General features: G+C 41.1%; 1 protein-coding gene across 1 annotated transcript in view; it reads left to right on the top strand.

Moving 5' to 3' along the window:
• DOCK3 (dedicator of cytokinesis 3) overlaps nucleotides 1–27,930 on the top strand; it is a 1,382,531-nt gene that overhangs the window by 687,455 nt on the left and 667,146 nt on the right. The window contains exon 5 of the mRNA XM_078661294.1: nucleotides 22,699–22,795. Coding sequence (XP_078517420.1) covers nucleotides 22,699–22,795 — 97 coding nt within the window. The remainder of the gene's footprint in view (nucleotides 1–22,698; nucleotides 22,796–27,930) is intronic.

Here is a 27,930-nt window from a genome sequence, read left to right as displayed (position 1 = left end):
GCACATGGCACATACACCAGGTTCGATTTGGTATTAATAGACAAAGGGAGCACATAGAAAATTTCAGACATGGTGTACCTGTGTAGAGTGCTGTCAGATGACTCGCCACTCAGGTTTAGGTACCTCTGTCAGAAATGCAGGGCAGCTTTATCCTGTGGAGTCTGCCTGGTGCAGCACCTCGAGATGATGCATTTAGACAATGAGAAAGGGAGTTCAGCAGCATTTTCCGCAAAATGTGGATATCGCTGAAAGGTGGGTTATAAAATAGGATGTGATGAAAGCGGGTTAATATGACATCCATGGTGAAACAAAAAGACCCTTAAATAGCAAGCAATGAGAAATATTCGGAGTTCTGACAGGCAGCCACGGTCTGTGCAGAGAACAGCGGTGGGGCCGTGTAAGGGGGGATTTCGAGGGACGATGCTGAGGGAAAATTAGTTACGTGCATGGACCGCGGCAGCCTTATAGGAGTGTCCATGCACAGCAATCAATCAATCAATCAATCAATCAAAACCATTTATATAGCGCACTACTCACCCGGAGGGTCTCAAGGCGCTTGGGGGAGGGGGGTCCGCTACTGCTCAAACAGCCAGGTCTTGAGCTGCTTCCTGAAGGCGAGGTGGTCTTGGGTCAGGCGGAGGTGGGTCGGGAGGGAGTTCCAGGTCTTGGCGGCCAGGTAGGAGAAGGATCTTCCTCCTGTGGTGGCTCTTCGGATGCGGGGGACGGCGGCGAGGGCGTGGCTGGTCGATCGAAGCTGGCGAGTGGGAGTGTAGAAGTTGAGGCGGCTGTTGAGGTATCTTGGGCCTTGGTTGTGTAGGGCTTTGTGTGCGTGGGTGAGGAGACGGAAGGTGATTCTCTTGTTGACCGGGAGCCAGTGCAGGTCTCTCAGGTGTTTGGAGATGTGGCTGTGTCGGGGATGTCGAGGATGAGTCTTGCTGAGGCGTTCTGGATACGCTGGAGTCTCTTATGGAGCTTGGCGGTGGTTCCGGCGTAGAGCAAGACAAACACAAGTTGAAATCATACACACCGGGTAAAATCAGTGAGAATGAGATGCTGCAAAATACAAAGCATAGGTAGGTTTTGCACGGGGAAGGAGATACGTTGGACAGAATGCTAGCCTAGCTAATAAAATAAGAAAGGGCTTCCGTCAATATCGGGCAATTAGAGATGAGCTGGGCTTCATAGTCAATAGACAGGAACAAAAAAACAAAATGTTTTTTGCTTACTGTAAACATCTCTTTGCAATGCAAGAGATTTCCGATGGAGTGTTAAAGTACCCTATACTGAAAGCACAAACAATTAGAACATTGATATAAGAGCAGAGAGACCTGTTGGAAACCCATAACAGTAGCGGAAATAAAAGACTTGATTAAAAAGCTCAAAACAGCGAGGGCTTGGCAGTCTTCCAGCAGATTGGTATCAAACGCATATGGATTTACTGGTAGATAGACTGCCAAAGGTGTATCAAGAGGTACTTGAAAGAGGTGAATTTCCAAAGATTACTTGAGAAGTGGTAATCATTGTGCTTCTAACACTGGGAAAACATCCAACAGATTGCCGAGCCTATAGACCATAGTCCATGCTCAATACCAATAACAAAATATTGGGTAAAATGTTGGCAAAAGGGCTGAATAATCATAGGCTTAGTGCATGCAGATGAAAATAGTGTTATTCCATGTAGAAGAATCGCATACAAAATATGGTGATTGGCACATTTGATGGGAGAAATAGAGAACAGTGAGACAGTAATGATTCTCATGTACTTAGACACAGAGCAAGCTTTTGACACTATGGTGTAGCATTGCAATACCTGTTTGCAGTCCTTACGGCAATCAGTTTTGGACCTCCCTATATAAGAGTAATGTCTGCTTCGTTTGAAACCGCAGGCCATGGTCAGGACCAATAACTAACAATGAAAGTTTGGGGGATAGAGAGGGGCACAATGTGATTTGCATTGGCTGTAGAGCCATTAGCTTGCGAGAAACAACATTACTGAGCGATCCAGACTTGAAATCGAAAACACATGGTGTTGCTATACACCATTGACTTACCTAATGAATCCAGTGGTCTCCATAGGGATATAGATGTGTATGTTAGAACAGTTCAGTAAGCACACAGCACCATACGTAAATAAACAAAAATGAAGGGTGCACTGACGCAGGTTCCGACAGACAGGCGGCCGGAAGTTGACATACGTTGGGTAACAGACTCCTTTATGTATTTGGGTATTATGATAGCAAGTGCAGAAAGCAGATGTCTTGAACTAAACCTAAATTACCTTACACTAGACATGTGGAAGGGTGTAGACCAGCATCTCCCAAACTGTGGGTTACGACCAGCTGGTGGGTCGCAAGCTGTTTTTGCTGCATCCTGAAAGTCCAAGAAATAAATAAAGATGCCTTTAAATTCTGTATCTTCTCACACTTGTGCACCTCAAAGATAAAGGTGAAATGGCAGGCTATGTCTTCTGACAAATTGCTGCTTGTGGTTTTAACATGGGGATTGGAGTTTACAAACTCCTCCGAATTTGCAATCTGAGTAAGAAAAGTAAAGTGAATTATGTGACAATCTTGCTGGGGTACAGGGAACATGAAAGGAAAGGCTGTGGATTTCATTTTGTAACACACAACAAAATGTAAATACATATAAATTAACTGTACACATTCAGCAGGTATGAAAGCAAAAATGAAGCACATTTTTCTTGTAATACTAAAGTGCGATGGAAGCACAACTTTGAGTAGGATCAAAACTAATCAAGACAATTTGCCTGGTGATAAATATCACTGAAACATGATTTCCACACAATATCATATGTGTGCAATAGAGTTTTATCAGTATAACTGCAAGACTGTGGAAATTTAGTGTCCATTTCAATGGAAAATTTCCTGTCTGTAAATGACAGGTTGCTACCGCACAATGTTTCAGTTCAAAATCTCCCTCCTCATGTCCATTAAAGCTACGTGGGTGGCAAATGTTTGTTCTTCTAAAAATTACCTGTGGTTCCAAAATGTTTGGGAAGCTCTGTTGTAGGCTATTGAAATGTAATACCTCTTTCCATGGCAGGTAGGATAACCATAACTACAATGTTAGTGATGCCCATGTGTCTGTAGATATTTCAGTGCAGTATGTATTCTATTCCTTGTACTAGCACCAGAAAACGAAAGAACCTGTGACTAACATAGTTTGGAGCAAGAAAAGAATCAGAATAAAGTTGGCCATATTTCTCAATGCCCAGGCAACCAAGGAGGCCTGAGGTTACCAGATCTGGAATTATACTATCGGACTGATCATCTGCAATTCAGCAGGCTGGTATGATGCAGACAACAGTATAGATGCAGCCCTACTGGAGAGTGTGCTAATACAAGAGCAACTGATGGGACAGTTGTATGAGGTAGCACAAAGTAGGGGTGAAGATCCACGAATAGTATAAGTGAAACTGCTAGCTTGGAGAATGTAGAAGTCCAGATGGAGCAGGCCACTCCCCTATTCCCACAGGCCGCCATTTTGGAAGATTCTGGAGTTTAGGTGGACCGATAGAGAATTAGTCATGGGTATGTGGAAGAATGGGGGTTGTATGGAAGCAGATGATCTATATGAGAATGGGGCTTTGAACAAGCTGAGGAGGCCTTTCCGCAAGGGGCAGGACAGTTCTTGCACTACAATGTGATTTAAAGGATAGCTTACAAGCAAATGGGGGACAGTTGTGGGGGGCGTGCGTAGATCCCCCACACTAGACATAGTGTTGCAAATGGATCAAGATAGGGGGCTTATGGGCCTGATTCACAGAACTAACTTAAGACAAAATCCTTAACTTACTACTTTTGGTATTCACAGAAGTTAGGATTTTGTCGTAAGTTTGTCTTAAGACAAACTTAAGACAGACTTAAGACAGACTTAAGTTAGGATTTTGTCTTAAGTCTGTCTTAAGTCTGTCTTAAGACAAACTTAAGACCAAATCCTAACTTCTGTGACTACCAAAAGTAGTAAGTTTAGGATTTTGTCTTAAGTTAGTTCTGTGAATCGGGCCCTTTATGAGGATGTATATGGCACTGAGGGTGCATATGAATATACTTATACTGACTAGGCAGAAGTGGGAAGCAGATACTTTCTTGAGGCTTTAATACATGTACATATGTCCTTCAGTAACGCCAGTTGTAAGCTTAAACAAATTTAGGCTTATACAATTCAATTTTGTTAAAGAGTCGAGATTGTCTAAAATGTAAACAAACTGAAGTCACATATCACCACCAAACGTGGAACTTCCCGTGAATCCATGATCATTGTGTACCAGCATTTGGACAATATCAGGTTAAATACAAGTTGAATAACCTGTACGGCCCCAGACATGTTTGCTAGGAATAAGAGCTAGTCACATATAAAGCAAAATTAAGAAAGGGTTTATTGGTTTTACATTTCTATTAGCTAAAAGACTTCTGGTAATGCATTGGAGAAGCCCCAACAGCGAAACTGTAACCAGCTGGCTTAGAGAGGTGAGTGAATGGTTTGTGGCTAGAATGAGGCTAACTAGAAGAGACGAGAGACTACCCGAGCATTTGGAAAGATGGTATGCATTAATGAGAGACTTGCAATTTCCACCAGATGAACTCCCAGCATGACCAATAATAAGCTGAGCTTTATGGTAGAAGGAAATAGGTACAGATTTAGAATTGGTGGGTTAAACAGAAAATTACTGTCAAGCCGTAAAGTGTAAAGATGTATGATACATAAATGTAGGACTGTAAGGCCTGGTGTGCTACAGACTGTAACAAAATCTCTTACTCGTGGCACAAGTTTGTATATTGTTTTCTTTATCACTTTGTAGCTGAGAAAGAAAATTGTAACTAAAAATATATTAAAATAAATTAATACCTGATTTAGAGTTTGGCATTGAAGGTACTTCATTTGAACTTTATTGAAGCTCCCTCTCGGCCAAACCCTTTTTCATGCAAGCAGCTCTTACCTATGTCAGCAACATTGCCTACTCCAGCTCTGAGTCTGACATGTTTCTCTGACAGTCCGATGAAGTACAGGCAGTCAGAAGTTTACTTATAAATCCCCCGATTCAGAGTGGAAAGTGTTATATGTGTTTTCTTTCTGTTCTTTCCCTGGCAGTGAGGGACAGTAAAATAGAGATATATTGACCCCAGAGTGGACAGATATCCTGTTTGTCAAACCCTTGGTTCAACTGCCTCATTTAGAGCTGCAAAGAAGTTTAGTGCTCTGGAAAAACTCAATTTTGCAGTTGAAGAGCTCCCCATCAGCAAAAAAGGCTTTTTGTAGGAGGGGTCCATTTGACTTCCATTATTGGAGATGCCCCTACCTGGCCTTGTTAAATAACTCATCGGACTCAGGACATGTTTGCCTAAACAGCAGAGCAAAATGAGATGGTTTAGAGCAGTGGTATTGTCCATGGTATTAACTTAAGCAGTCTTTAGGTATAACCCTGATGCTTTAATTGAGAACATTTCCATTCACAGAAGATTGCAAAAATTTGACTTGTAGTCACTGAAGGAGTTGCTTTTTCCCTCAGTGAGTAGATGGTTGCTGATTGTTGTTTCCAGATGCACGCCATTGTCCAAAGATTGACCAACTGTTTCCCGTAATCTTGTGAGATGCATTTAGTTCTTGAACCATGTGGTAATTATGTTTTGCTTGAGCTTTTGAGGTACACCTCCAGGCATTAGTGATATGCTGATAAGTTTCTAATGAGTATATGGCAGTTAGATGACATAGTTTGATTATTTTTTATAGCAAAGACGTCAGTTGATTAAATTATGGTCTTGGTTGTTGATTTGTGTGAGTGTGTCCTCCTGGACCAGTGTGAAGTCAGAGAAGGATGAGAAATGGGGGATATAGTTTTGTTGAGATCCAGGCTGTGAACATCAGCAGGGCTATGATTTGGTCAAGTAGGTTTGCTTGTGTCTTAGAAGAAGGTCACAAGAAAAATCTACAAATGTTGGGAAGAGAACCACAAAACCTTTATTGGGGGAATGGGATGGAAAGCTCTGTGAACTTACAAAAGGGCCAATACCGTAGTTTAGAGTGGGCTGTTTCCATTGTGCAGGTATGCCTGGAGACAAATCTTTTCAGTCCAAGGAAGGCCTTCTTATGCGATCATTGCTATTTCATACTTTGGTGATTGCAGGAAAGTTTGTCTTTTTCTAGCACACTTCATATCCAATTCCATTGTTATATGCTGATCTAGCCCGTATGAACTTGTATTTAAACAAACAGTGTACAACATAAGTGTACAGAATAGATTAAAGTAGGTTTATCTATTCCAAATATGTGGTCAATATGGGAGTTGGTCAAGAGGAGAAGCTGGAATATGATACCCCAATGTCAGTAGCTTTTCAACATTACTACACAGTCTCCCTTCCACTGATTAAACAACAGCAGCAGTTATCTCTGTTTCCATAGAAGGTTGGCGATGACTAGAAAGCCGTGATGGGACACAGTGCCTAGTTGCAGAGACAATGGAAGTTGGAGCATTTAAATTAGCATTGAACAGTTGCATAGTCAATTCATGTTGGCCAATTACAAGGGAATTTGTGGAATTTAGCAAGGAGAGCAGCAAGTTTGGACAGCATCTCTGAAACCTGCAGTTAATGTTAGTCTTCTTGTGTAGTGCTAGTGCTGAACCAATTTGATAATGTTTGTGATGTGACATACAAGCCACACTTTAATGTGGATGGTGAAAGAAAAGCATCTTGCATGAGAAACTTGTATGGAGATTATGTGATCCATAAACGGTTAGCATAGGCAGGTTAATATTTGTATCTTAGATTTGAAAAAAAAAACCTTGTATGAACAGATTGGTGTTCTACAAGTACTGATGAGCATGAAGTGGAATCATATGATAGCTTCCCTGAGAGCTCAGTGTAAATTTGGGTTGACATTGGGAAAAAGATCAGTCCATGAAGAGCAGCAGTTGGCATTAGGTGGGATGGTGGATTAGATTTATCCATTTGGCTAACTCCTTGAAATTTGGGATGAGGAAGATAAACAATCCCATTACCTTTCCTCTCAATTTCATGTGTGAATCAAGTTTTCAGACAAGGATTTTGTAGTCACTAATACTGAATGACAAAGTGAGATCTAAGGGAGTGCAGGGGCCAATAGATGATGTGTGTGGAGCTCCATTAACTATTTAATAAGTGGTAGGTTGGTAAAAGCAGTAGGGGCCTAATTTTATTGATCAAGCAAGTAGAATTTGTGTGGCTGTGCCCAGTAGCAGTTCAGTAATATGATTTTCATTCACAGCTATACCGTGAGCAACAAACAACTGTAGTCAGTATTGAATACACCATGATGACCTGTGAAATGTTAGACTAATGTGTCTACATGCTGTGGGGAGAATATGATCATATTATGTAAATTTATAAGATAAGGACCTGATTTCCAAAGCATTGTTTCATGAGTTTTACTTCAAGAGGAATGTACACCTACTCACAAAAAATCAAGTGTGTCCTAAGAGAATTGGTGAAAACTTTGCATCTCTCATATTTTATCCCTTCATTATTGTCTTTCTGATGACAGCTGATGTCAACAAAACCCCCTCCCTGCGCTGTTTAACATAATGAAAGGATGCAGTTCAAAAGGTTGACAAACCATAAATCTTTCAAATTATGTAAATTTTTAAAGTTAGCACTGCAGACAATTATACAAATATGAGGTAGGTCACAATTCCTTAAGAAGTCAGATCTTATATTAAGACTTTTAGGTTTTTCATTGTTTTGCAAGTTAGAGTAGGAGGCAATTACAGTTTTATTTTTCATCAATATAGCACTACACTACGGAAAATACAAGGTTAAAGAAGCAGATTGATTCCGACTATCATTTTACTGTGCATATTCTTCTTAGTGTTCTAAAACCATTTAAATTAGGTTGGATAACCATCACAAATCTAATCTCCTTTCTGTGGGAGTGGACTTTGCTAGCTTAAATAAAGGCTTAAATGTCCAAACATTGGTGGGTGTATCATGGTGGGAATACATTATTGAAAACTCACTCAGTCTTCATTGATTTAAAGTGTTCCATTAGGCATGTGTGCTCCTAAAGGTTTCAGTTTCCATCTTGTTTTCTTTTCCGGCCTCTGTGTGAGCTGCAGCTCTTGCCTTCCAGCTTTAAACTAAACATAGCTATGATTTAAATTTACAATACATTCTTTCATGTACAATTGACCTAGTACTTAAATGAAATACCTGACAGATCGCTGTATTCAAAGTGACTCACGGGAAGACTAAGATAACTTCCCAGTACAGACTACCATCCACTAGGTAGCTCAAAATATTTTGGGCAGAACCTACAAATTCAAGGCACAGTTTTGTTGAATTAAAACTCACTCACTCATTCTCTATGAAGAAGACCCTCAGCAAGAGCCAAAAGACCTGGACCATGAGTGTTTACAAAATTTGTAAAGAAAGCAAAATTCAAACTTCTGTGGCCCTGCAGGACTGTGTTTCCAGCTTGTGATAAGTTTGGACTGTGTCTTCCATACGCTTAACTTAATACAACTTCTCACATTTTCTTCCTATGTTTCTCCGACCTTTCATTAATATAAACCTTAACAAATGTTCCGATTCATTCCTTAGAATTAGTTGCTAATGATCTTCTGAAAGTGGATGAAACATTATCGAGGTGTTGCATAACCTAAACCAACCAAGGGTTGCTTGGGACCCACAGTGTGTCATTCTGTTTGCTGATATTGATTGAGCATGTGGCTGTCTTTGGAATTAGTGGTCACAGGCCCTTTGTAACATTCTTGAGTGCTGACTGTACTTTTAATGGGTAATCCCTGAGCTCAATATGACCTTTATTTATGGATAAAGTTCCTTAATAGAGAAATCCTTTCCTGGTGTTCACCTCCTCCTGCGATTACCATTTCTCACTATGAGGATAGCACCCAAAGCTCTTGGAAGGTACTGTAAGTGCAAAATATTCTCATTTTTTAAAATCTTGCTTTACTATGAATTGGGAATGATTGCTCGTCCTGTACCTAAAAGCACAATTGTACAAATATTGGGTTTGTTTTGATATTTATTAAGATAGTGGCCTTGAAGTGAATCCTGGTAATCTGAGTTACCCATAAATAGCATGTTCACTACTCGCTTAGACTTTTGCTTTTGCATTGATGATAATGTGAATTCTCCAGAACAAACTGCTGTGTGTCAGTTATTTTTGCATCGTTGGCCTAAAGTCTTAAACCTGGCCAGAACATTATTTTCACAGTGTGGTCCAAGCAGAGGTCTTGTCTAGCCCTGATGATAGCAGTGCTGTTCTGCGTGCACTTTTTGTTTTCACCCTGAACCGTGTGTTTCATGAATCGACAAAGGTGACTATGTCTGTCTACTACCTTAACCATATGCGCCCCTTGGTGTCAAAGTTGTCATCAATGCAGAATTAGCTGGAGCATCATTTCCGGAGGATGTGAGAAACCAACTGCACCCCGATATCCAATTATGACTTTCTTTTACGGTCTAGTACCAGAATATCATTGTCAGAATTTTGTCTTACATAAATATTTTTCATAACATTTGGCTACAAAATATTGCATTATCGGAGATAACACTGGACAATGGTACGATACTTTTTAAAACAATATTTAGGGCACAGTATTTATGGCAGGAGATATTTCTGTACACAAGATTCCACCCCTTCCCTTGCTTATTTTAGGGTTTATGGAAACCTTGGTACTTCACTGCTACACATTGTCCATTTCGCTTCAGTTACTTGTCTTGGATGATCATATAGTAATCTACACTGCTGACCGAAGGTGTAATGTGATCACAATTATCAGCTTGTTTTTTTTTATGGAAGTTGAGAGATTAGAAGGGTAAGGTCAGAGATCAGGCTCCATTTACATTTATTATCAGGCTCCATTTGAGAAATGAAAGTTAAAACAACACCTTAATAATAAGCTTTCTCAGGGTATGGCCTGGAGTTGTTGCACGGTGCTGGTGACTCTGACAGTGACATCTTACTGAATTCTACGGCCTCAGACAAGATATATTTTAAGACTCTCTGCTTGGAATAGCTTGGAATTTATTGCCCCCTTTTGGGACATTCAAGCCAAACAATATTGAATTATTTCTTAAACCTTGAAAAACAGGGTACACAAAAACTGCTGAAAGCTCAAGATTCTTGGTGTCCACAGGCTAAATACTACAAAACAAGCTTGAAAAAGAATTGATATAGGCATTTCTTTTAGAGTATAGACAGTGCTTAATCTGAGATGGTGATTGCCGGTGGAGGGCACCAGCACTTATTTCGGGCACCGGAACTCATTTCCAGCACCGGATATATTACCGAGCACAAGTGAGGGAGAAACACTCATATCAGAAAGACAGAGAAGAAAGACAGTCACACCATAACAAAGAGAGAAAGCGAGAACCTGCTAGAGTGATAAAAAAAGACAGGAAGTGTCTGGAAGTGGATTAAAGAATACCAGCCTAAGCATTCAGCACGCTGACGTTTAATTGCACTTGGCTGCTGGCCTTTGAGCAGAAGTTCCGGCACCAGCACTGTTTCTTTCACAAATCAAGCACTGAGTATAGATCTACATTTGTATATTTGCAACAACAACTTTTTATGTGAAATTCAGTTTCTAACCATCTTGTTACTCCCGTTGTAGGACAACTTTGTAAGGATGACTTGTTAGATGTTTAGTGGAGTAGTGCATAGTATTGAAATAAGATATATGCACACAGCACTTGAAATTGTAGCTTTATTTGCCAAATATTTGTAATCACAATTATAACTCCCTTCAATACTGGCTTTATCAACGCAACTTTGAAAATCAAAGTTCTTCTCTAAGGATTTTCACTATTGCATTGGTTAAAATCTAATCTCCTATCTTCTCTTCCACTGCCATGTCTTTCTTGACCTCTTTATATATTTTGACGCTTCCCTGACTAGGCAGTTCTGTGACCTTGCTAACCAGAAGAAAAGGGGCGATGCAGAATGCAGGAGATGGACAGAGACATAAAGATAATAGTATAGCTAGATACGTGAAGTAGCGATAGAAGGGGTAGAGATAGAGAAAATGTAGAAAGATATGTGAGGTAGAAAGAAAAGTAAAGAGATAGAGAAAGGTGAGCAAACCATTAGGAAAGATAAAGAGAGGTAGAAAGAGAAAAATGTAGATAGATAACGAGAGGTAAAGAAGTAGGTAAGATTTTAGAGTGTGGTAGAGAGTTAGAGAGAGATAAAAAGATAGGAAAAAGGAAATATGGAGAGAGGCAAAGGAGTACAGAACTCCAGCGGGTGAGGTAGAGAGAGATGAAGGTAATGTAGAAGAAGAGGCGAATTAATCAGAGAGAAATTCATGTGAAGAGATGTACAGAGAGACATAATGAAAAACAAAGACATGCAAAGTAGAGAGAGAGAGAGGAAAATGGGATGATGTATCGAAAATTGGGGCAGGTATGGAGAGTAATGGGGAAGTGAGAAAGGTAGAGAGAGGGGTGAATGGTAGAGAGATAAATGTGGGGTAGAGCAAAAAGAGGACATTGCGAGAGACATATGTGAAATAGAGAAATTATGGTGAGGTTTAGACAGAGGTAGAGAGTTGTGAAAAGAAGACATGGTAATTTAGAGAGATTTATAAAGAAAGAGGTTGAACGAAATAGTTGAGGTGGAGGGAGAAAGAGGCCCAGAGATCGCTAGACCAATATGTGTTTTGTGAGAGGGAGACAGATAGAGAGAGAGGAGTTGATGCTAGAGAAGAAGTGGTGAAGGTAGAGAAATAGAGGTACCCAGAAAGAAGTAAGAAGTTGAAAGACATGAAGGAAAAGCAACAAAGGTTATAAAATGGAGATGTTAGGTGGTGATAAGGAAAGCAGTAGGTTGAGAGGTGAGGTGGTGAGAGAGATGCATGGTAGAGAGAAAAGTGTAATAGAGATGTGAGGGAAGTGGTGAGGTAGAGACAGGGCCGAAAGTGAGGTAGAGAGCTATGGTAGTAGAGACCCGGAGCATGTTGAGATACAAATGGGGATAAGGCTTTGTGAGAAGTGAAGTAGATGGGGGAGAGATACAGGGGTGCCTGATGGAAAAAAAAACAGTGAGGTACAGAAAGAGGGACGAGGTAGAGTGAGTAGCACTAGAGAGAGGGGGAGTGATACAGAGAGGGACAAGCTTATGAGACAGCGGTAGAGAAAGATTAAATCAAGTGAGATCTATTGGGTATGTTGAGAGAGGGCAGTGAGGCGAACAAGGGTAAGAGACTGAGTCAGAGATAGAGAGGATGAATATATATATATATATATATTCACTGAAAAAACCATAGGTTATACACCATATATAGTTAGGAATTAGCATTTAAAAAACCTTATTTTACTCACACAAAACCATTGAAATTCCATATATAGTTAGTTGCACTAACTATATATCGCGCACCCGCAATCCACTGCTGATCATGTCACATATTACATCATTCATGACATGGTCAGTGACATCACTGATGACATCTCAAATGACATCACTGATGAGATCACTGATGACATCATCCAGTGACTGTGTGTTTCTGTAAAGTTTAAATATGTTTTACATATTGAAGAATGAGTAGATGTATAAGTGTCTGGACGAAGGATTTAGTAGGTGCATGACTGAATGTATGAGTGAATGATTAAATGTGTCTCACTGAGTGCATGGGATAGTGACTAAACTGTCTTAATTTGTGCATCATTATGTCTGTTGTTCTGTAAACTGCTGCATGTGTTGATCAGTAGCTATATGATTAACTATATGGGTTATTGATTGATTGTCCAAGTATTTGTATAGGAGACTGAGTGTGTGTGTGGCTGGCTGGGAGGTGTGTGACTCTGTGCAGATCAATGTGTACTTGTATCAATGATTGTATAAGAAAGTAAGTATGTGTTAGTATATGTTTGAAAATGTAAGGTGCTCTATGTTTAACTGTATAGACAAGAAAATGGAAGTGTGATTGATTCTTTACAGGACTGACTAGGTGTGTGAGTAACTCCATGGATGAGTGGCAGAGTGTAAGTGTCTGTATAGGTGTATGAGTGCATATGATAGTGTTGTAAAGATGAGTGATTGTATGTATGAATGATTGTATGGGTGAATGAGTGAATGTGTGTGTAGACGTAGGAATCAGTGAGTACGTATGTAGTAACTAGTATTGGTGTGTCAATGGTTTCAAAAATTATACTCTGTATTTAACACTGGTTGAAACAGAGGTTATATTAAAACGTGAGGAGATGCATTGTATTGTCACATGAATGATATCATCAGTGATGTGGTCATTGATGTCAAATGAGATGTCATCAGTGATCTCATCAGTGATGTCATTTGAGATGTCATCAGTGATGTCACTGACCATGTCATGAATGATGTAATATGTGACATGATCAGCAGTGGATTGCGGGTGCGCGATATATAGTTAGTGCAACTAACTATATATGGAATTTCAATGGTTTTGTGTGAGTAAAATAAGGTTTTTTAAATGCTAATTCCTAACTATATATGGTGTATAACCTATGGTTTTTTCAGTGAATTTTCAAGGTTTTGTAAATGCTAATTCCTAACTATATATGGTCTATAACCTATGGTTTTTTCAGTGAATTTCAATGGTTTTTTAATAGCAAATATCATAAGCTGTCGAATGTCAAGTACGTGGTAAGTAAAAACATTTTCGTGTTTATGCACACTGATCTGCTTTGAATGCTGCCCCCCACCCCTCATTTCTATTAGGAGTACTCTCTCTTTGCAGATAGTGAAGGGTAGTTAACGCAGCCCTTTGCCCCCTTTGTAATCCGTCGTGCCTGCTTCTCTCTCCATTTGATTGATTGTTCTCTTTGGTTCATTCTCTATTTACAAACAAGCACAGAGTCGCAATACTCTGTTTAGTCTTTGCAGATAGCGAAAAATCGTGTAAAGAAACAAAAGGAATCGAGCAAAATCAGTAGGCCACTAATGGGATCTCTTTTTGACCTCGCTAAAATAGAAACATTAGGAACAACCTGTTGAAAATAGCAATGCGTATGTACATAAGCGGCGTTCATTTGTGTTCACAGTACCCCTTGTTGATTGTTTGAATCGAGCATTGAATTGTTCGAAGTTAATTCTCTTAAGGATCTTCTCTGCCTGCAAACGAGGAAGAATAGGAATATTCTCTCTCCCTTTGCAGATAGTGAAGGGTAGGTAACGCAAGCCTTTAACACGTCGTACCTATTTCATTCCTCATTGATTGATTGATTGTCCTAACATTGACTGTTTGGGAATTAGTTCTTTTTGGAGGTATTCCCTGTTTGCAAATAAACGTAGGAAAATCTTTGCAAGTAGTGAAAGGGTACGTAATGCGGACCTTTCTCCCCCGTTGTAATCTGTCATGCCTATCTACTCCCCACTGATTGATGCACCTGTTTCATCCGGACCATTTACTAGAGATACGTCATCTGGCCCGACCAGAGAGCACCCCTAGTGAAAAGGACATATGCAATAATAACGAAGTGATCACTGTATCCTGTTAACAGAAACTTTAGCATGAAACAACCTGGAAAGAAAAGAATAGGAAAACGAAAATCAGTAGGCCACTGATGAACATGAACTTTTATTAAACAACGAACAAAGAAACGATAACATAACGTAATGATAAAACCTATTAATGTCCTAGAAACAAGAAAACGTTAAAATATGCCAGTGGTGAGAGACCAGAAAAACAGTAAGAGAAACCAAATCACCCCTCGCTGTCCCACCGCCTGCCACGCCCAAAAAATCGATAGACTAGGGAAAATGCAAGTCAGTAGAACATCCGCCCCCACTCTGGAAACTTCCAAGGTGGGGCAGGGTTCCGACTACGCCCAGCCGGGAGCAGCCCATATAAGGCAGGTCCTGCTGCCACGCCTCGGCCAGGAGATCCTAACGTAGGGTGTAGCCGGAGGAGAGGCCAAGGCCAGCGGGACCCGGCCAGGGGATTGCCTTTACAACGCTGAACAGTTGCAGGGGGGGGGGAATGTCTCCTCGACCCTCCCCTCTCTCTCCCAGTCCGGCCGCGGTGGCCCTTGAGAGTTGCAGGTAGTCCCGCCACATGCTCTTCCGGTCCGGCCACCAACGGTCGGGGGGCCGAGGCCGACGGGATCCGGCTGCAGCCGATAAACCAAGAAACCCGTTCATGGGGCCAGAGCCAGGGGCGTCCGGCCGACATCTACCGGAAGCTCGGCCCGAAGACGGACGGGACACTTCTTCTTTCTTGAATAATGGCTGCGACAACACTGGGGGGGGATGTCTTGCACATGCCTCCGACCCCCCCCCCTCGTCCTCATCGCCTGGTCCGGCCATAACAAATCTCAAGCGAGACGCCGTGGGGTGCACTGGGAGGGAGAGACGGTGCGAACAGGCCTCTCCCGCCTCCCCAGGTGGAGGCTTCCCAGCTGCACCCTCAGCGCTCCAGGCGCCCGGAAAAGGGTTCTTCCACTGTGGCCATGCTGCAACGTCTCGCCCGGCAGGGTGGAGCCCGTCCGCTCATGTGACCCCGCGATCGCCGGTAGCTGCCGAACTCTCAAAATGGCGGTCGACCTGGCAAGAGCGGGCCCAGCATAAAGAAATGGCCCGGTCACTGGTTGACTCCACCACCGTAGTCCTCCACGACCTTGAAGATTCTAGAGGAGCCGCGGGAGTCTCCGACCCCCGATGGGGAATGACTGCCATGATCGCCCGTGGAGTGACGAAACTGTATCCGCGGGACGTCGGCGTTCCCATGCTGGCGCCAGCCTCACTTTGAATTACTAGAATCCTGCAGACCTCACTTCCGGTGAAAGCACAGTGTGACCCGGTAGGAAAAATTATTGCACCCCCTCCCCTTTTTGACTGATAGTTCAAACCACCGATCCTTTCCTTTGCCCTTTTAACGGAACTTTGGACTGCCTCCCCCTCTTTTACATTTTCTAGAGAAAACAAAACATTAACCACTACATTAGCATAGCAGTTGACACCAGAACTGTTTTCAAATTGAAAACCAACAACATCTTCAACATAATCCTTTTTGTTTCTGCTGTGACCCTGCTACAGCACAGGCATTGTCCCCAGCAGTAATTCTGCAATGCCGGTAAGAATAGCTGTGGTGCCTACTGGACTCACTCACCCCCGCGGCGCCCCACGCCGTTATTTGCTGGGCGGCAACTTACTAGACATCACCTTCGTGCCATCTAGATTTCAGCGCGTTCTGCTGCCTTGGAACTATTCGCACAACAGACCGCTACTGACAAGAATATTTCATTATTGGTGCTGTCAATTTCAATAAATCTATTGGATAATTCAAAAGAAATTGCCACGGTCTCTTCGTTGTTTAAATGTTTTTACTGTTTTTGTTTTGTTGTATATATTTATATGTTATTAAAGTTTTATATTCCTACTACTTTGTTGGAGTGCTATATATTTTTAATGTGACACATAATTGTAAAAACTTTGATGTACAAAGAGTCATTCCTGGAATCTTCCGCTTCAGGCTCGGTCCCCTCCCCAATCACAATACAGGATGGTTTTCAGATAGTAGGAACACGTGTGGTGTGACGGATCTCATCGGGTGTGGGCCTTGATCTACTATAACTCCTTTGAAGAGGGGTGATTCTTTACAGCTGGGGCCATAAACTACATCTGCAGGGCTAGCTGATAGCCTGGACAATCGGACACAGAGGAAGAGGAGTGTCAGAGGGTGCGGTAGTGAATAGGGCGAAAGGGAGGTGTCGGGCGGGCACAGAGTGTGATTCTCAGGGAAGAGCAGCGCAGATGGGGGGAGGTTTATTGCCCATGCATAAGACAGAGAGCGGTGGTGACCAGTGCCTGGGGAAGATGCTTGCGTGGGTGAGGAGCCATGCTACGAATCAACAGCGTGCAGAGAGTGGGTCTGGTCAAGACATCTAAAATGGCTGCCGTGCACGACAAAAGTGTGGCATTTCAAAAAAGGCAAGATGGCGCAGACAATGTTTTTCAACACTTCCTCATTTCCTTCGAATCGAACGTTAACAGACGTTGGGGCATATTACCAAAGTTAAGCGATATTTATCGCTAACGATGCTTACCAACGAATTTTTTACCACTAAGCATCGTCAGAAATTATCGAAGATAAACCTTGCTATTATCAAGGTTTATCGCAAATGCGATAATAAACGGCCGCAATGCATGAATATCGCTAAAAACTCAGCGATATTCATGCATTACCGAGCTAATGCTCTTAGCCATGTTATCCACCTCCCATTGGATAACATGGCTAAGAACTGCTCAGGGCAGGTGTTACTTTTTGGAGATATTCGCGCTTAGCGCGAATATCTCCAAAAGTTGGTAATAGGAGATAGATATCTTGCATGTTGTAATGCAAGTTATTGTGGTATATGGAACTCATACCATAATCTCTCAGGAAAGCAGAAACTGATCCTTTTGGGACCGCCTAAAAAGGCCTAGGGGGTGATGAGTACTCTACTTTGCCCCCTTTTCACGTTCCGAACTATTTTATTTTACTCTCTTCTGTAATTACACAAAATAGCAGCGATAAGATGCATCGGAGACACACAGTGAGAGAAAGGAGGCCGGAGATGAAGAAGAGATGTCAAATACACATTGGAGATAATATAGTGGCAGAAGGGAAGTAAATATGAGTAAACTTACCATGTAACATAAAAATGTTGCACTCTATACTATAAGTCTCATTTTATACTACAATCACTTCGCTACAACCTCATAAATTAAAAATAAAAATGAATAATGTCTCAAACAATTTTTGATTTCTAAATATAAATTTATTCTTCAGAATTTTCTAAATTTGAAAGAACTAGTAACATGTCCTCATCAGCAATGTCCTCATGAAAAGTCTCCAATGATGATTCTTGTAACTCTATGGTCTCCAAACACTCGATAAATTCGCCATCAAGAGATTGATCAAAAAAATCATTCAAGTCATCTCCTCCTTGTGACAATATTTCATTATTGGTGCTGTCAATTTCAATCAATGTAGTGGAATCATTCAAGTCATCTCCTCGTGACAATATTTCATTATTGGTGCTCTCAATTTCAATCAATGTAGTGGAATCATTCAAGTCATCTCCTCCTTGTGACAATATTTCATTATTGGTGCTGTCCATTTCAATCAATCTAATGGAATCATACAAGTCATCTCCTCCTTGTGACAATATTTCATTATTGGTGCTCTCAATTTCAATCAATGTAGTGGAATCATTCAAGTCATCTCCTTGTGACAATATTTCATTCTTGGTGCTGTCCATTTCAATCAATCTAATGGAATCATACAAGTCATGTCCTCCTTGTGACAATATTTCATTATTGGTGCTCTCAATTTCAATCAATGTAGTGGACAATTCAAAAGAAATTGCCACGGTCTCTTCATTGTGAGCCATTTTATTTTGAAATTGCTTGCTGTAAATTGCAGAAAAAAATAATCACTTTCATTTATCGTTTTTAGTAATACATAATATAAAACTAACTTTATCAAGTATTTAGTATAACAGAAGGACTGCAAATAAATAACAGAAAACATTTTTCAAATTATCTTCAAGTGTACAACATAGTTCCCCTTACAAATTAACAACTCACCTTTTTAAAAGTAGGAGAAGTGTTAGTACTGTGTAAATCAAACACCAGAAATTCACCACCAAAAATTCCTCACAAATGTACCTCAGACAGTAGTATCACAAAATGGCTGTGGTTTCCTCTCATTTGAAATATATACATAACCAATTAACTTTCATCACACACAAATACAAAACCAAAGTAACATTTTAATTGGTTCTAAATTTCAACACTTTCAAATGTGTTTTCCCCATGCAATTTTCCATAGGACATTTACATACGTCTACAGCCTGAATGGCTGAACGGAATTACACCAAACTTGGCAAAATGGTACATCAAACCTAAGAGGTCAGGAAGGATCTACTATGCCCCCTTATGGTCATTTCCCCCTTCGCTTTGGCCTCCTCTTGTCTCTCAATCCTACCGAGAGACAAGATGGCGGCCGCTACGGACTGTTTGGAATGTTGACAGACGCCGGAGAACCAATCAGCTTCGCAAAGCTCCGTAACGCAAAAAGTACGCGAAGCGGAGCGCTGTTACAGATATATATCTTTTTTTGAACGTTAATTTCTCAAAATCCACTGGAGCACATATATTGAGACCTAGCAAAGGCACATCGGGCTACCAGTCCCTAATATTTTGCCAAGTTTCGTGCAAATCCATTCAGCCGTTCGATTATTATTATTATTATTTTTTTTGCCCCGCGGGGCCCTTTTAAAACCTCCACATCAAACGTAGGGGGTCAGCGAGGATCTACTATTCCCCCTTATGGTCATTTGCCCCTTCGCTTTGGCCTCCTCTTGTCTCTCGATCCTACCGAGAGACAAGATGGCGGCCGCTACGGACTGTTTGGAATGTTGACAGACGCCGGAGAACCAATCAGCTTCGCTTCACAAAGCTCCGTTGCGCGAAAAGTACGCGTCCTGGGACGCTGCCTGGTCCGCTGTTACAGATATATATCTTTTTTTAAACGTTAATTTCTCAAAATCCACTGGAGCACATATATTGAGACCTACAAAAGGCACATCGGGCTACCAGTCCCTACAATTTTGCCAAGTTTCGTGCAAATCCATTCAGCCGTTCGGGCTAAAAGTGAGGCCAACCGCCCTATGGAAAACTCAATGTTAAAAACACGTTTTGGGACCCCCCTTTTTTCTCGGCCCCCCCTTGACGAACCCCCCCAAATTTTCAAGGGCTGCTCAGAAACAAAATGTGCCATTTTCCTGAAAATTTCAGCCAATTCCGTCCACAAACGCCAAAGTTATTAGACATAGAATTTTCAAAAATCCCATAGAGAAAAAATCCTAACTATATATACCTACTGGCGACCGCCAGTAGGTAATATATATATATATATATAGAGAGAGAGAGAGAGAGAGAGAGAGAGAGGTTAAGAGAGACGGTTAAGGTAGAAGAGCTGAGGTGAAGTTAGGAGACAGAAGTGACATACAAAGATTTCCATTTTATTGCCATGAATTGAGAGTGTGAGGATTAACGCTGGACAGGCCAGGTAGCAGACTAAGCTGAAGATTTATTATTTTGCACAAGGGAGACAGCGCAGCACAGAGCTATATTTATTAAAATGTCCGACAGCTGCTAACTACCCCAGCAACAACGTACAAACAGACAGTGGCGGCTCCTCTGCTAAGGCAGATGAGCATTGCCCCACGGCTTCACAGCAGTGAAGTAAAGGAAATATAAAATGATAATAACTTACGTTATTATAATTTTATGTTTCCTTCTGCTGCAACTTTAAGTTTGGGGCGGGCAGCTCCGATGACAGAGGAGCGGGGAGGAGTGGTTTGCCCACTCCTAAGTGAACATAAATGTTTGGCCAGCCCTCTCAGCCCGGCCAAACATTCATGCATACTTCACAGCTTATCCATGCAGGCTGCATTACAGCCTGTGAGGAGAACATGCCCAGGCCCCCATTCCCTGGCTGTGCGCCGATATACGGCGCTCAGACCAATCACAATGCTGCATTGCAGCGTTGTGAATGGCTATTGGGAGGCTGGGAGCTGGGTGCTTCCTGCTGATTCCTGCATCCTGCTGCAAGACCAGAGTCCGGAAGAAGAGGACGGAGTAGAGGCACAGGCCGTCTTCCCCTCACAGGTAAGTGTTTTATGCTAGTGTATACTTCAAGGAGGCATTTTTTATGCCACACCCAGCCTGGCTATCTTAGAAAATCAGACTTTGCATCACAAACTAATCTGCCCCAGTTACACCCAAGTAACTGTCTCTTGGTACAAAGTGGCACAAAGCAGTCAAAGCTCTATTGGCACTTAGAAAAGGGCACATTTCCAGTGCAGAGTCGTTGCGTTGGAAACTATATACCATTGCATGAGTTTGTTCAGCTTTGCATCACTTTGTGTGACTTTGACCAAGCCCATCTTATAGTAAATGTGGTCCTGAGCTTCTGCTAAGGCTCCTTGGCTGTCAAATTAGAAGGAATTGTGAACTATATATTCAACTGTATTATGGCTGGAATTTCGAGTACTCCACTCACTTTACCGAGGACCACTTGGAAGGTAGGGGCCCTCGCCAATTTCCCACTTTTTCCAGGTCTTAACATTTCTCTAGCATCCATAGTCCCAGACATAGGGCAGTCCTGATGTCCACCGTTGAAACTTCCTGGCTAGAAACAACCAGCTGGTGTAACCAGTGTTGTTAAACACACACCTACACACACCTACGTTTCTGTCTTTCAGGGCTGGTTCCACCTATTTATTTGTGTTGGACCAATCAGTGCTTAATTTGTAAAAAAAGAAATAAGTGCCAGGGTCCTTATCAGGAGGCCCCTGCAGCTTACACCACCTATTGCTCCTGACATCGCTGCCAATAACAGTACTAACACAACTACAAACCATCACACTCCTACAAGTGTGACAATTGATAATATTCAAGGCCCCCACAGCAACAGTAATAGCTTGGATGCAGATATAAGTCATTTCAAATGTTTACTGTAATAATAAACAGCTGTTGTGCTCATCTGTACATTAGACAGCGCAACCATGTGGCAGACTGTCATAAGTTCCGGTGTTGATAATTAAGAGCTGGTGCCGAGCACCGGAAAACACAGGCTCAAATTAAGCAGTGGTGTTGTTTGTTAAATTACAGTGAAGAGGCTTTTTTCATCATCTGTCCTAGCAAATTTTTGCAAACCAAGCATATGTCCCAGATTTCACCGAGAGTTCATGCAGAGGAGTGAGGTACATTTGTGTGTGTTCCAATTGCAAGATCAGTTAGGTACCCTTATTAGAAAGCAGTTTAATTAAGACAAGTACCACTGTGTATAAAAGTTGCATTTAGTCACCCTTGGTTCTTTATTTTATATGTTTTCAAAACATAGTAAAATACATCATGTTATGCTCCTTGCATTGTGTAAAATTGTAGCCTTTCTTCGATGGGTGTGGTGAGTCCCGGATTTTTGTTTTGAAAATCTGATCACCCTTTGGTAAATATAATGCTTCTTTGTTTTATATTAACTCTTTTCTGTACAACACTGTGATGGGATCAGCATCTGTTTCATTTTCTGAAAATTTTAATCCAGTTAAAATTAAGAATCTCGTAAGGTGTTTTGTGTTAAAACCATTGTCATACGATGATATAAATAACACATATTCGCAAAACCATTAGGCCTTACTTGAATTTCAATCCTGACCATGACATTAAAAGGGCCTGCTACAGTGGGAAAATAAAAAAAAACAGTAGGTTTCTGTATAGAGAGAGAGATAAAGACGTTAACATATGATTATTCATTGTACGTTTGAGATGTCAACTAGTACTTAAAAGAGGAATGAAAGACCAAATTGCAAGAGGTGAGAGAGATGATCCTGTCTGTGTAGCCAAAGATCAGATGTGTACATTTACCTGCATTGGGAATAATATCCTCCAGATAGCATTGCACTCTCAAGCCAGACCTAAACATGTAACCCTGAAACAATCTGTCTGAGTGACCTGTATTCCACAAAACCCTTTATCCTTTTTACACTATTGACTTTGTTGTTAAAAAGATCCCATTTCACACCCCAGTATGTCTCATATGTCATTGTTATATGTTGGGCTCAGTGTCCAATATGTTGTTACTTCTTTGATGAAAACTTTCACACCTGTGATGAGTTAATTTCTAAACTCACCGCTTCCCTCTCTTCTTTGCAGCCAGTACGAGACGGTGGTGCCCGTGGAAGATACTGTTGTCACCGAAGTAACCACCACGCTGCAGGAATGGTCCTTCCTATGGAAGCAGCTGTATGTGGTGAGTAACCAGTCAGGCAGATTGCTAGCAACACAGCTGATCTGTTTTTAAATGGACCTTATAGACCACCGTTCTTAGCGGATATGTTTTATATTTTCTCTCACGTTAGTTGATTTAGTTACATTGCTTGGAGTGGTTTTACATTGATAGTTTTTTTTAAAACAAAAAATGATGACAACCACGCAATTGGATGCGCCTTCGGAACCTTATATGTATTTAGCTATGCAGCACATTAGACTGGGTGCTGAAACATCTACTGTTCTTTAACATGGAGGGAAAAGTAAGCACCAAACTGCTTGACATGCCAGGTATGGGAACACATGGAGAGAAATATTGCCTTTCAGCAGGAAATGGTATAGTCTAAAGCTCTGTTTTTAATTTAAAAACAGGACCTTCGGTGGTCATATCACTGAAAATACAAGATTTGAAAAAAACATTATTGTCTATAGGTGCTCGTGTGAGACAATTTCAATGGACTGGAATCTAAAGACTGCTAAAGTGATTCTGGTATTTTACTGACCTCTGCTGGTCGTTTTCTATCAAGAAAGTTAAATAGAGGCAGTTGCCAGAAAAATAAAAAAATAAAGTCCTTAAGCAGAAAGCAATTCTGGTATTTTACTAACCTCCTTTGTTCGTTTTCTATCAAGACAGTTACATAGAGGCAGTTGAACAAGCAGGAAGCAATTCTAGTATTTTATTGGACTCTACTGGTCGTTTTCTATCAAGACAGTTAAATAGAGGCAGTTGAACAGAAAAACAAAGTCCCTAAGCGGAAGCAGACAAGTCCTAGGTCTGATCTCCAGAGCCCACAAAGTACATACACATATAAGTATATACTAAAGTATATACAAGAGGTCTCGAATGCTCGACCTAAAAAAGATAGTTATCCTGCATAGCATTATTCTAAATGCTAATGACATGAAAATTAAGTAATGGAATCAGTAAAGGAAGTTTGTTGCTGAATGAACAAGTTCATAGAAAGGAGCTGAACAAAAAGGAGAACATTGATTACACTAGACTTGAGGTGAGCAGATGAAATGGGGTACCTATAAGGAGAACTGAGTTTAACTAAATTCAAACAAGCACATTGATGACAAGTGACTTACTTGGGAGAATGGAGAAGACTCCAGGGCAGCAAGTTGCAGAAAAGAACACTCCCAACTAAACAAATAGATAGAGGAAGGAGAAAAGTGCTGATATAAAATGCTGATGACAAATCCATTTGTTCAACACTGGAAATGTGGGTTAATTAATCAATTTACATTTATTTGATGTGTTATTACAGTAATGAATAGAAAACTAGCTTTGTACAAGGGTGGTGCTAACTTTACATCAGATCTACCCCCCCCCCTCCCTCCCCGTTGACAGACTTTGAGTCGTATTCCATTTCACCACGGCTGCGGAGAGATGTACTTCGCATACCTGGTGGACTACAGTCTGCCATATTAAGAGCTCTTTCCCTGCCTGACAGTGAAATCTATCCCTTCAGAGGAGGTGCTGCCAAGGGGACTTCCCTAAAGGCAAGGAACCTTTGGTCTGTGGTTGCCATGTTTAGTAGAACCTTACATCAAAGTTTTTGTTTTTCATAAACAAACTCCAAAAGTGACAGTTTTCTCCCTATGTGTGAGGCTCATTAATTTGTTTTCCTGATCTGGACCACCAGACTTTCTTTTGTGGTCCTAACGAGCTGAAACATACAGCGGAATGTCTGCCGTAAATATGGTGGACAGTATGTTTTACATTGACCAACGCCCCATTGTTGTTGTTGAAGTTTTCCACTGGCAAAGCCAGCAAAGGCTTTGCTGAGGGAAACTCAATGGTTGCCCTGTCTATAAATAGAACATGCTAACCTCAGGTTAGGTGGAGACCCTTGTCTGGCACTTGTTTGTGGCAGGGTCCACTGTCTGACGAACTCCAAACTGTGCACTTACAGTTTCTCTTTTTAAAAAAGAAAAAAATTAATACAGTTCCATGTAAAGGTGTTGTGGCACTATTTGTTCCAAAAGAGGGAAGAGCTCTAAAGGTTATGTCAAACCAAAATTACAGGCTTCTTCAGATGCATGCACTGGGCTGTTTTATAGGAATAATTTGGCTGGTGCAGAATACAGTTTGGAGGTTCTGTAGCTAGTGACTCTCCCATGAGAATATGTTTTATGATAGGTTACTTACTGCATAATATTGTGACATACCTGCAACGTCAGACGCCCATGAGGAACTGACTACAGAAAAGGAAACGTTGGCAGTCTTTGTGAAATTGCATAGGGTTTTAAAGGATTAGTCTCTCAGCCGAAAAAGTTCAGTTATTAAAGCCTATGTGTTCTTTTATCACAGATTTGTTCGCTCTCATTTAAAGCATTTTACTGTGTGTACTGGGGTTAGTGCTGCATTGACTTTTCAAATGCATTTGAATTGTTTGATATAATTGTTCCAAAGACTGTGTGATAATGTAGTTTTATGACTAGGCTGAGCTTGTGATGTCACCCAACAGAGATATCCTCAGTGGCACAAATAATGCGTGGAATGGCCGTTTTTTAATCTGCCTACATTTTAGTTGGATTATTATAAATGACACGTTTCTACAGAACATTGTTTTCTTGCTTTTTGTTTGAACATAATCCTAAAATTGGACAGAAAATGTTGGATTTCGGTAGAAATATTCAGGCCCCAATTTACAGAGCCCTTGCTACTGCAAGTCTTACTTACACGCTCAAAAGGCACGATTTACAAGTCCAGGATATTTGCAAAAGGGGACCTTGCATGCTTAAACTCCTTTACTTATGCACAACCGTACCTCATGATGGAGTAATACTGCATGGGAGTAAATGCATACATAGGGTGAGCATTTCAGGAAAGCTTTTCCCTGGAAAGTTTGCGAACATTCACAAACTAAAAATATTTGTGAATATTCACCTAAAAAGCTGACTCAGTGAGCTGATGAATCGCACAGTCAGATGTGTTATCTGAAGGTCCCATGTTTGTGTGACAGAAAGGCAGACTCAACCTTTCATCTATGCTAGGCTGATAAATGGGGTACCATAAAATTAGGAAGGGAACATTGATTATTTACACCACTTAGAAATGGCAGTTGTTCTCTATATTTCGCTATTCATAATTATTTATTTATTGAAGGTATTTGTATACTGTGACTTATCCATCAGAGTGCATCACTCTGGGGAAGTATATACAATTATTATTAGGTGAGTTTGGGGAGTAGGACGGAGGAAGAGAGAGTTAGATTCTGAACAGATTTGATTCAGAGTCTTTCTGTGACATTAGTGGTGAGTTAATTGACAGTATTTTTCTGGAAGGTGAGAAGGGGAAAGGAACTCTCATAATTGGTGGAAGAGCAATTGACGATCTATCAAGATTTCAAGTCTTTCTTTCTTTAGTGCTTTGCATCTATACATAGGTAGCTGCTCCTATGCTTCTAAAAATATCTTCATTTCTTGAAGTACCGAGCTACCACGACATGCTAATCAATTCACATAGACTGCAACAAATTACCTCCTATAATTCAAGAAAAAAATGCATACTTATGTCGGAGTCCAATCGGGTATAATTACGCTGATCATTTCATGATTCACGTTTTTGTTAATTACAACGGATCGGCAACGCTTGCGAGAGTGGAAAAACCTGAAAAGTCTAAAATGATGGCTGCGGAATTTTACATAGGATATGTTCAAATCTTTTTTGTAAGAGTACACAATCCACTATTTCCTAAGGGAGATGAAGGTAGATTGGATGAACGTTTTTAAACAGATCCATTAATCTTTGTATTTGATAATGCTCCTATTACCTAATAAAGCTGGAATATTAATCTTTCTGTCTGTAATCATCCAATGCATTCACAGTGTACACTATTGAACACCATGGCACTCACATAGAAGGTAGAGGGCCTAATCCTCTCCCGGCTGGACTTCGGAAATGCCCTTTATCTAGGAGCCCCCGAATCAACCCTGAAAAAACTCCAGGTGATTCAAAACTGCGCTGCCCGCACCCTCCTGCGCATCCCCCCGCCCCCAATCAGTGAAATCTGAACTAAAAGTCCTCCACTGGCTGCCAGTAAAGGACAGAATCAATTTCAAAAGCATGTGCATTGTCCACCGTGCCTACTGGAGGAAAGGAGAAATCCTGAATCACACCTTGATTACCCCCTACCACCCCAACAGACAGCTGAGGTCACCCATACCTTTCAAGTCATCAAACCCAGGTTCAAAAGAGAAAGGAGTGGAGGAAGAATGTTCTCAACAAACGCGGCAAGGCTCTGGAACTCCCTCCCAATCTCTATTCGTTCAGAACCTAACCTCCTGTACTTTCGGAAAAAACTAAAAACCTTTCTCTTCAGTAGATAGAACCGACCCGCCCCACACACTTGTATCTTGCTAAGAGCTAGGATGCCTGCGGGTAGCTATCGCACTATACAAAAACCAAATCTAATCCAATCCAATCCAATCCCAAGGTATGGAAAAATACACGAAGTACACTTCACTGCTCTCACATGATAACAAACTGATCTCCGCAATCTCAGCATACTCTCAAGGAGCTTCTATGCCAGCACACTGCATCCCTCTGTGCTCACATTACACCCCTGTGTGCGCTCACATTACATCCATAGTACAGAACTGCCATTCAAAACACTCGCGAGACGTTCGGCTACACCCCACATCATTGTCTTTCCTTACACTTCATTCTTCAAACTCCACCACACCCCTTTCTGTATACTTCTGCTTATCATTTGCGTTAAGAGGAAGTGTTTGCACAAAGTGGAGAGCTACACATAATCATAGCAGAGTAGATAAAACATTTCACAAATTCAAAAACAATTTGGTCAAAAAATCAATGTACCTGTGATGTATTGCAGGTGTGCAGATTACATATTGTAAATAGAAAGATCACCTGAGTTCTTTATTAGTACAAATTCAAACAAGAATGATACCTGAGGGTTGCCCTTGGTTTTGATCTGTTTGCTCAAAAAATCCTATTACATTATTTCTGTTGCACCTTATTAGCAACACAGCTCACTGGTTGTGAACATGGCTGCTTTAAGATCTAGGCCCCATCTTGGTCTATTCAGAGGTCCAGTTGTCTGAAGAGTTTTTGAGGTTGCAACGTCCCGATTCGCATACTCGGGCCAT

Source organism: Lissotriton helveticus, chromosome 9 (genome assembly GCF_964261635.1).
Source record: "Lissotriton helveticus chromosome 9, aLisHel1.1, whole genome shotgun sequence".
NCBI classification, from domain to species: domain Eukaryota; kingdom Metazoa; phylum Chordata; class Amphibia; order Caudata; family Salamandridae; genus Lissotriton; species Lissotriton helveticus.
This window is presented reverse-complemented; position numbering and strand designations above follow the sequence as displayed.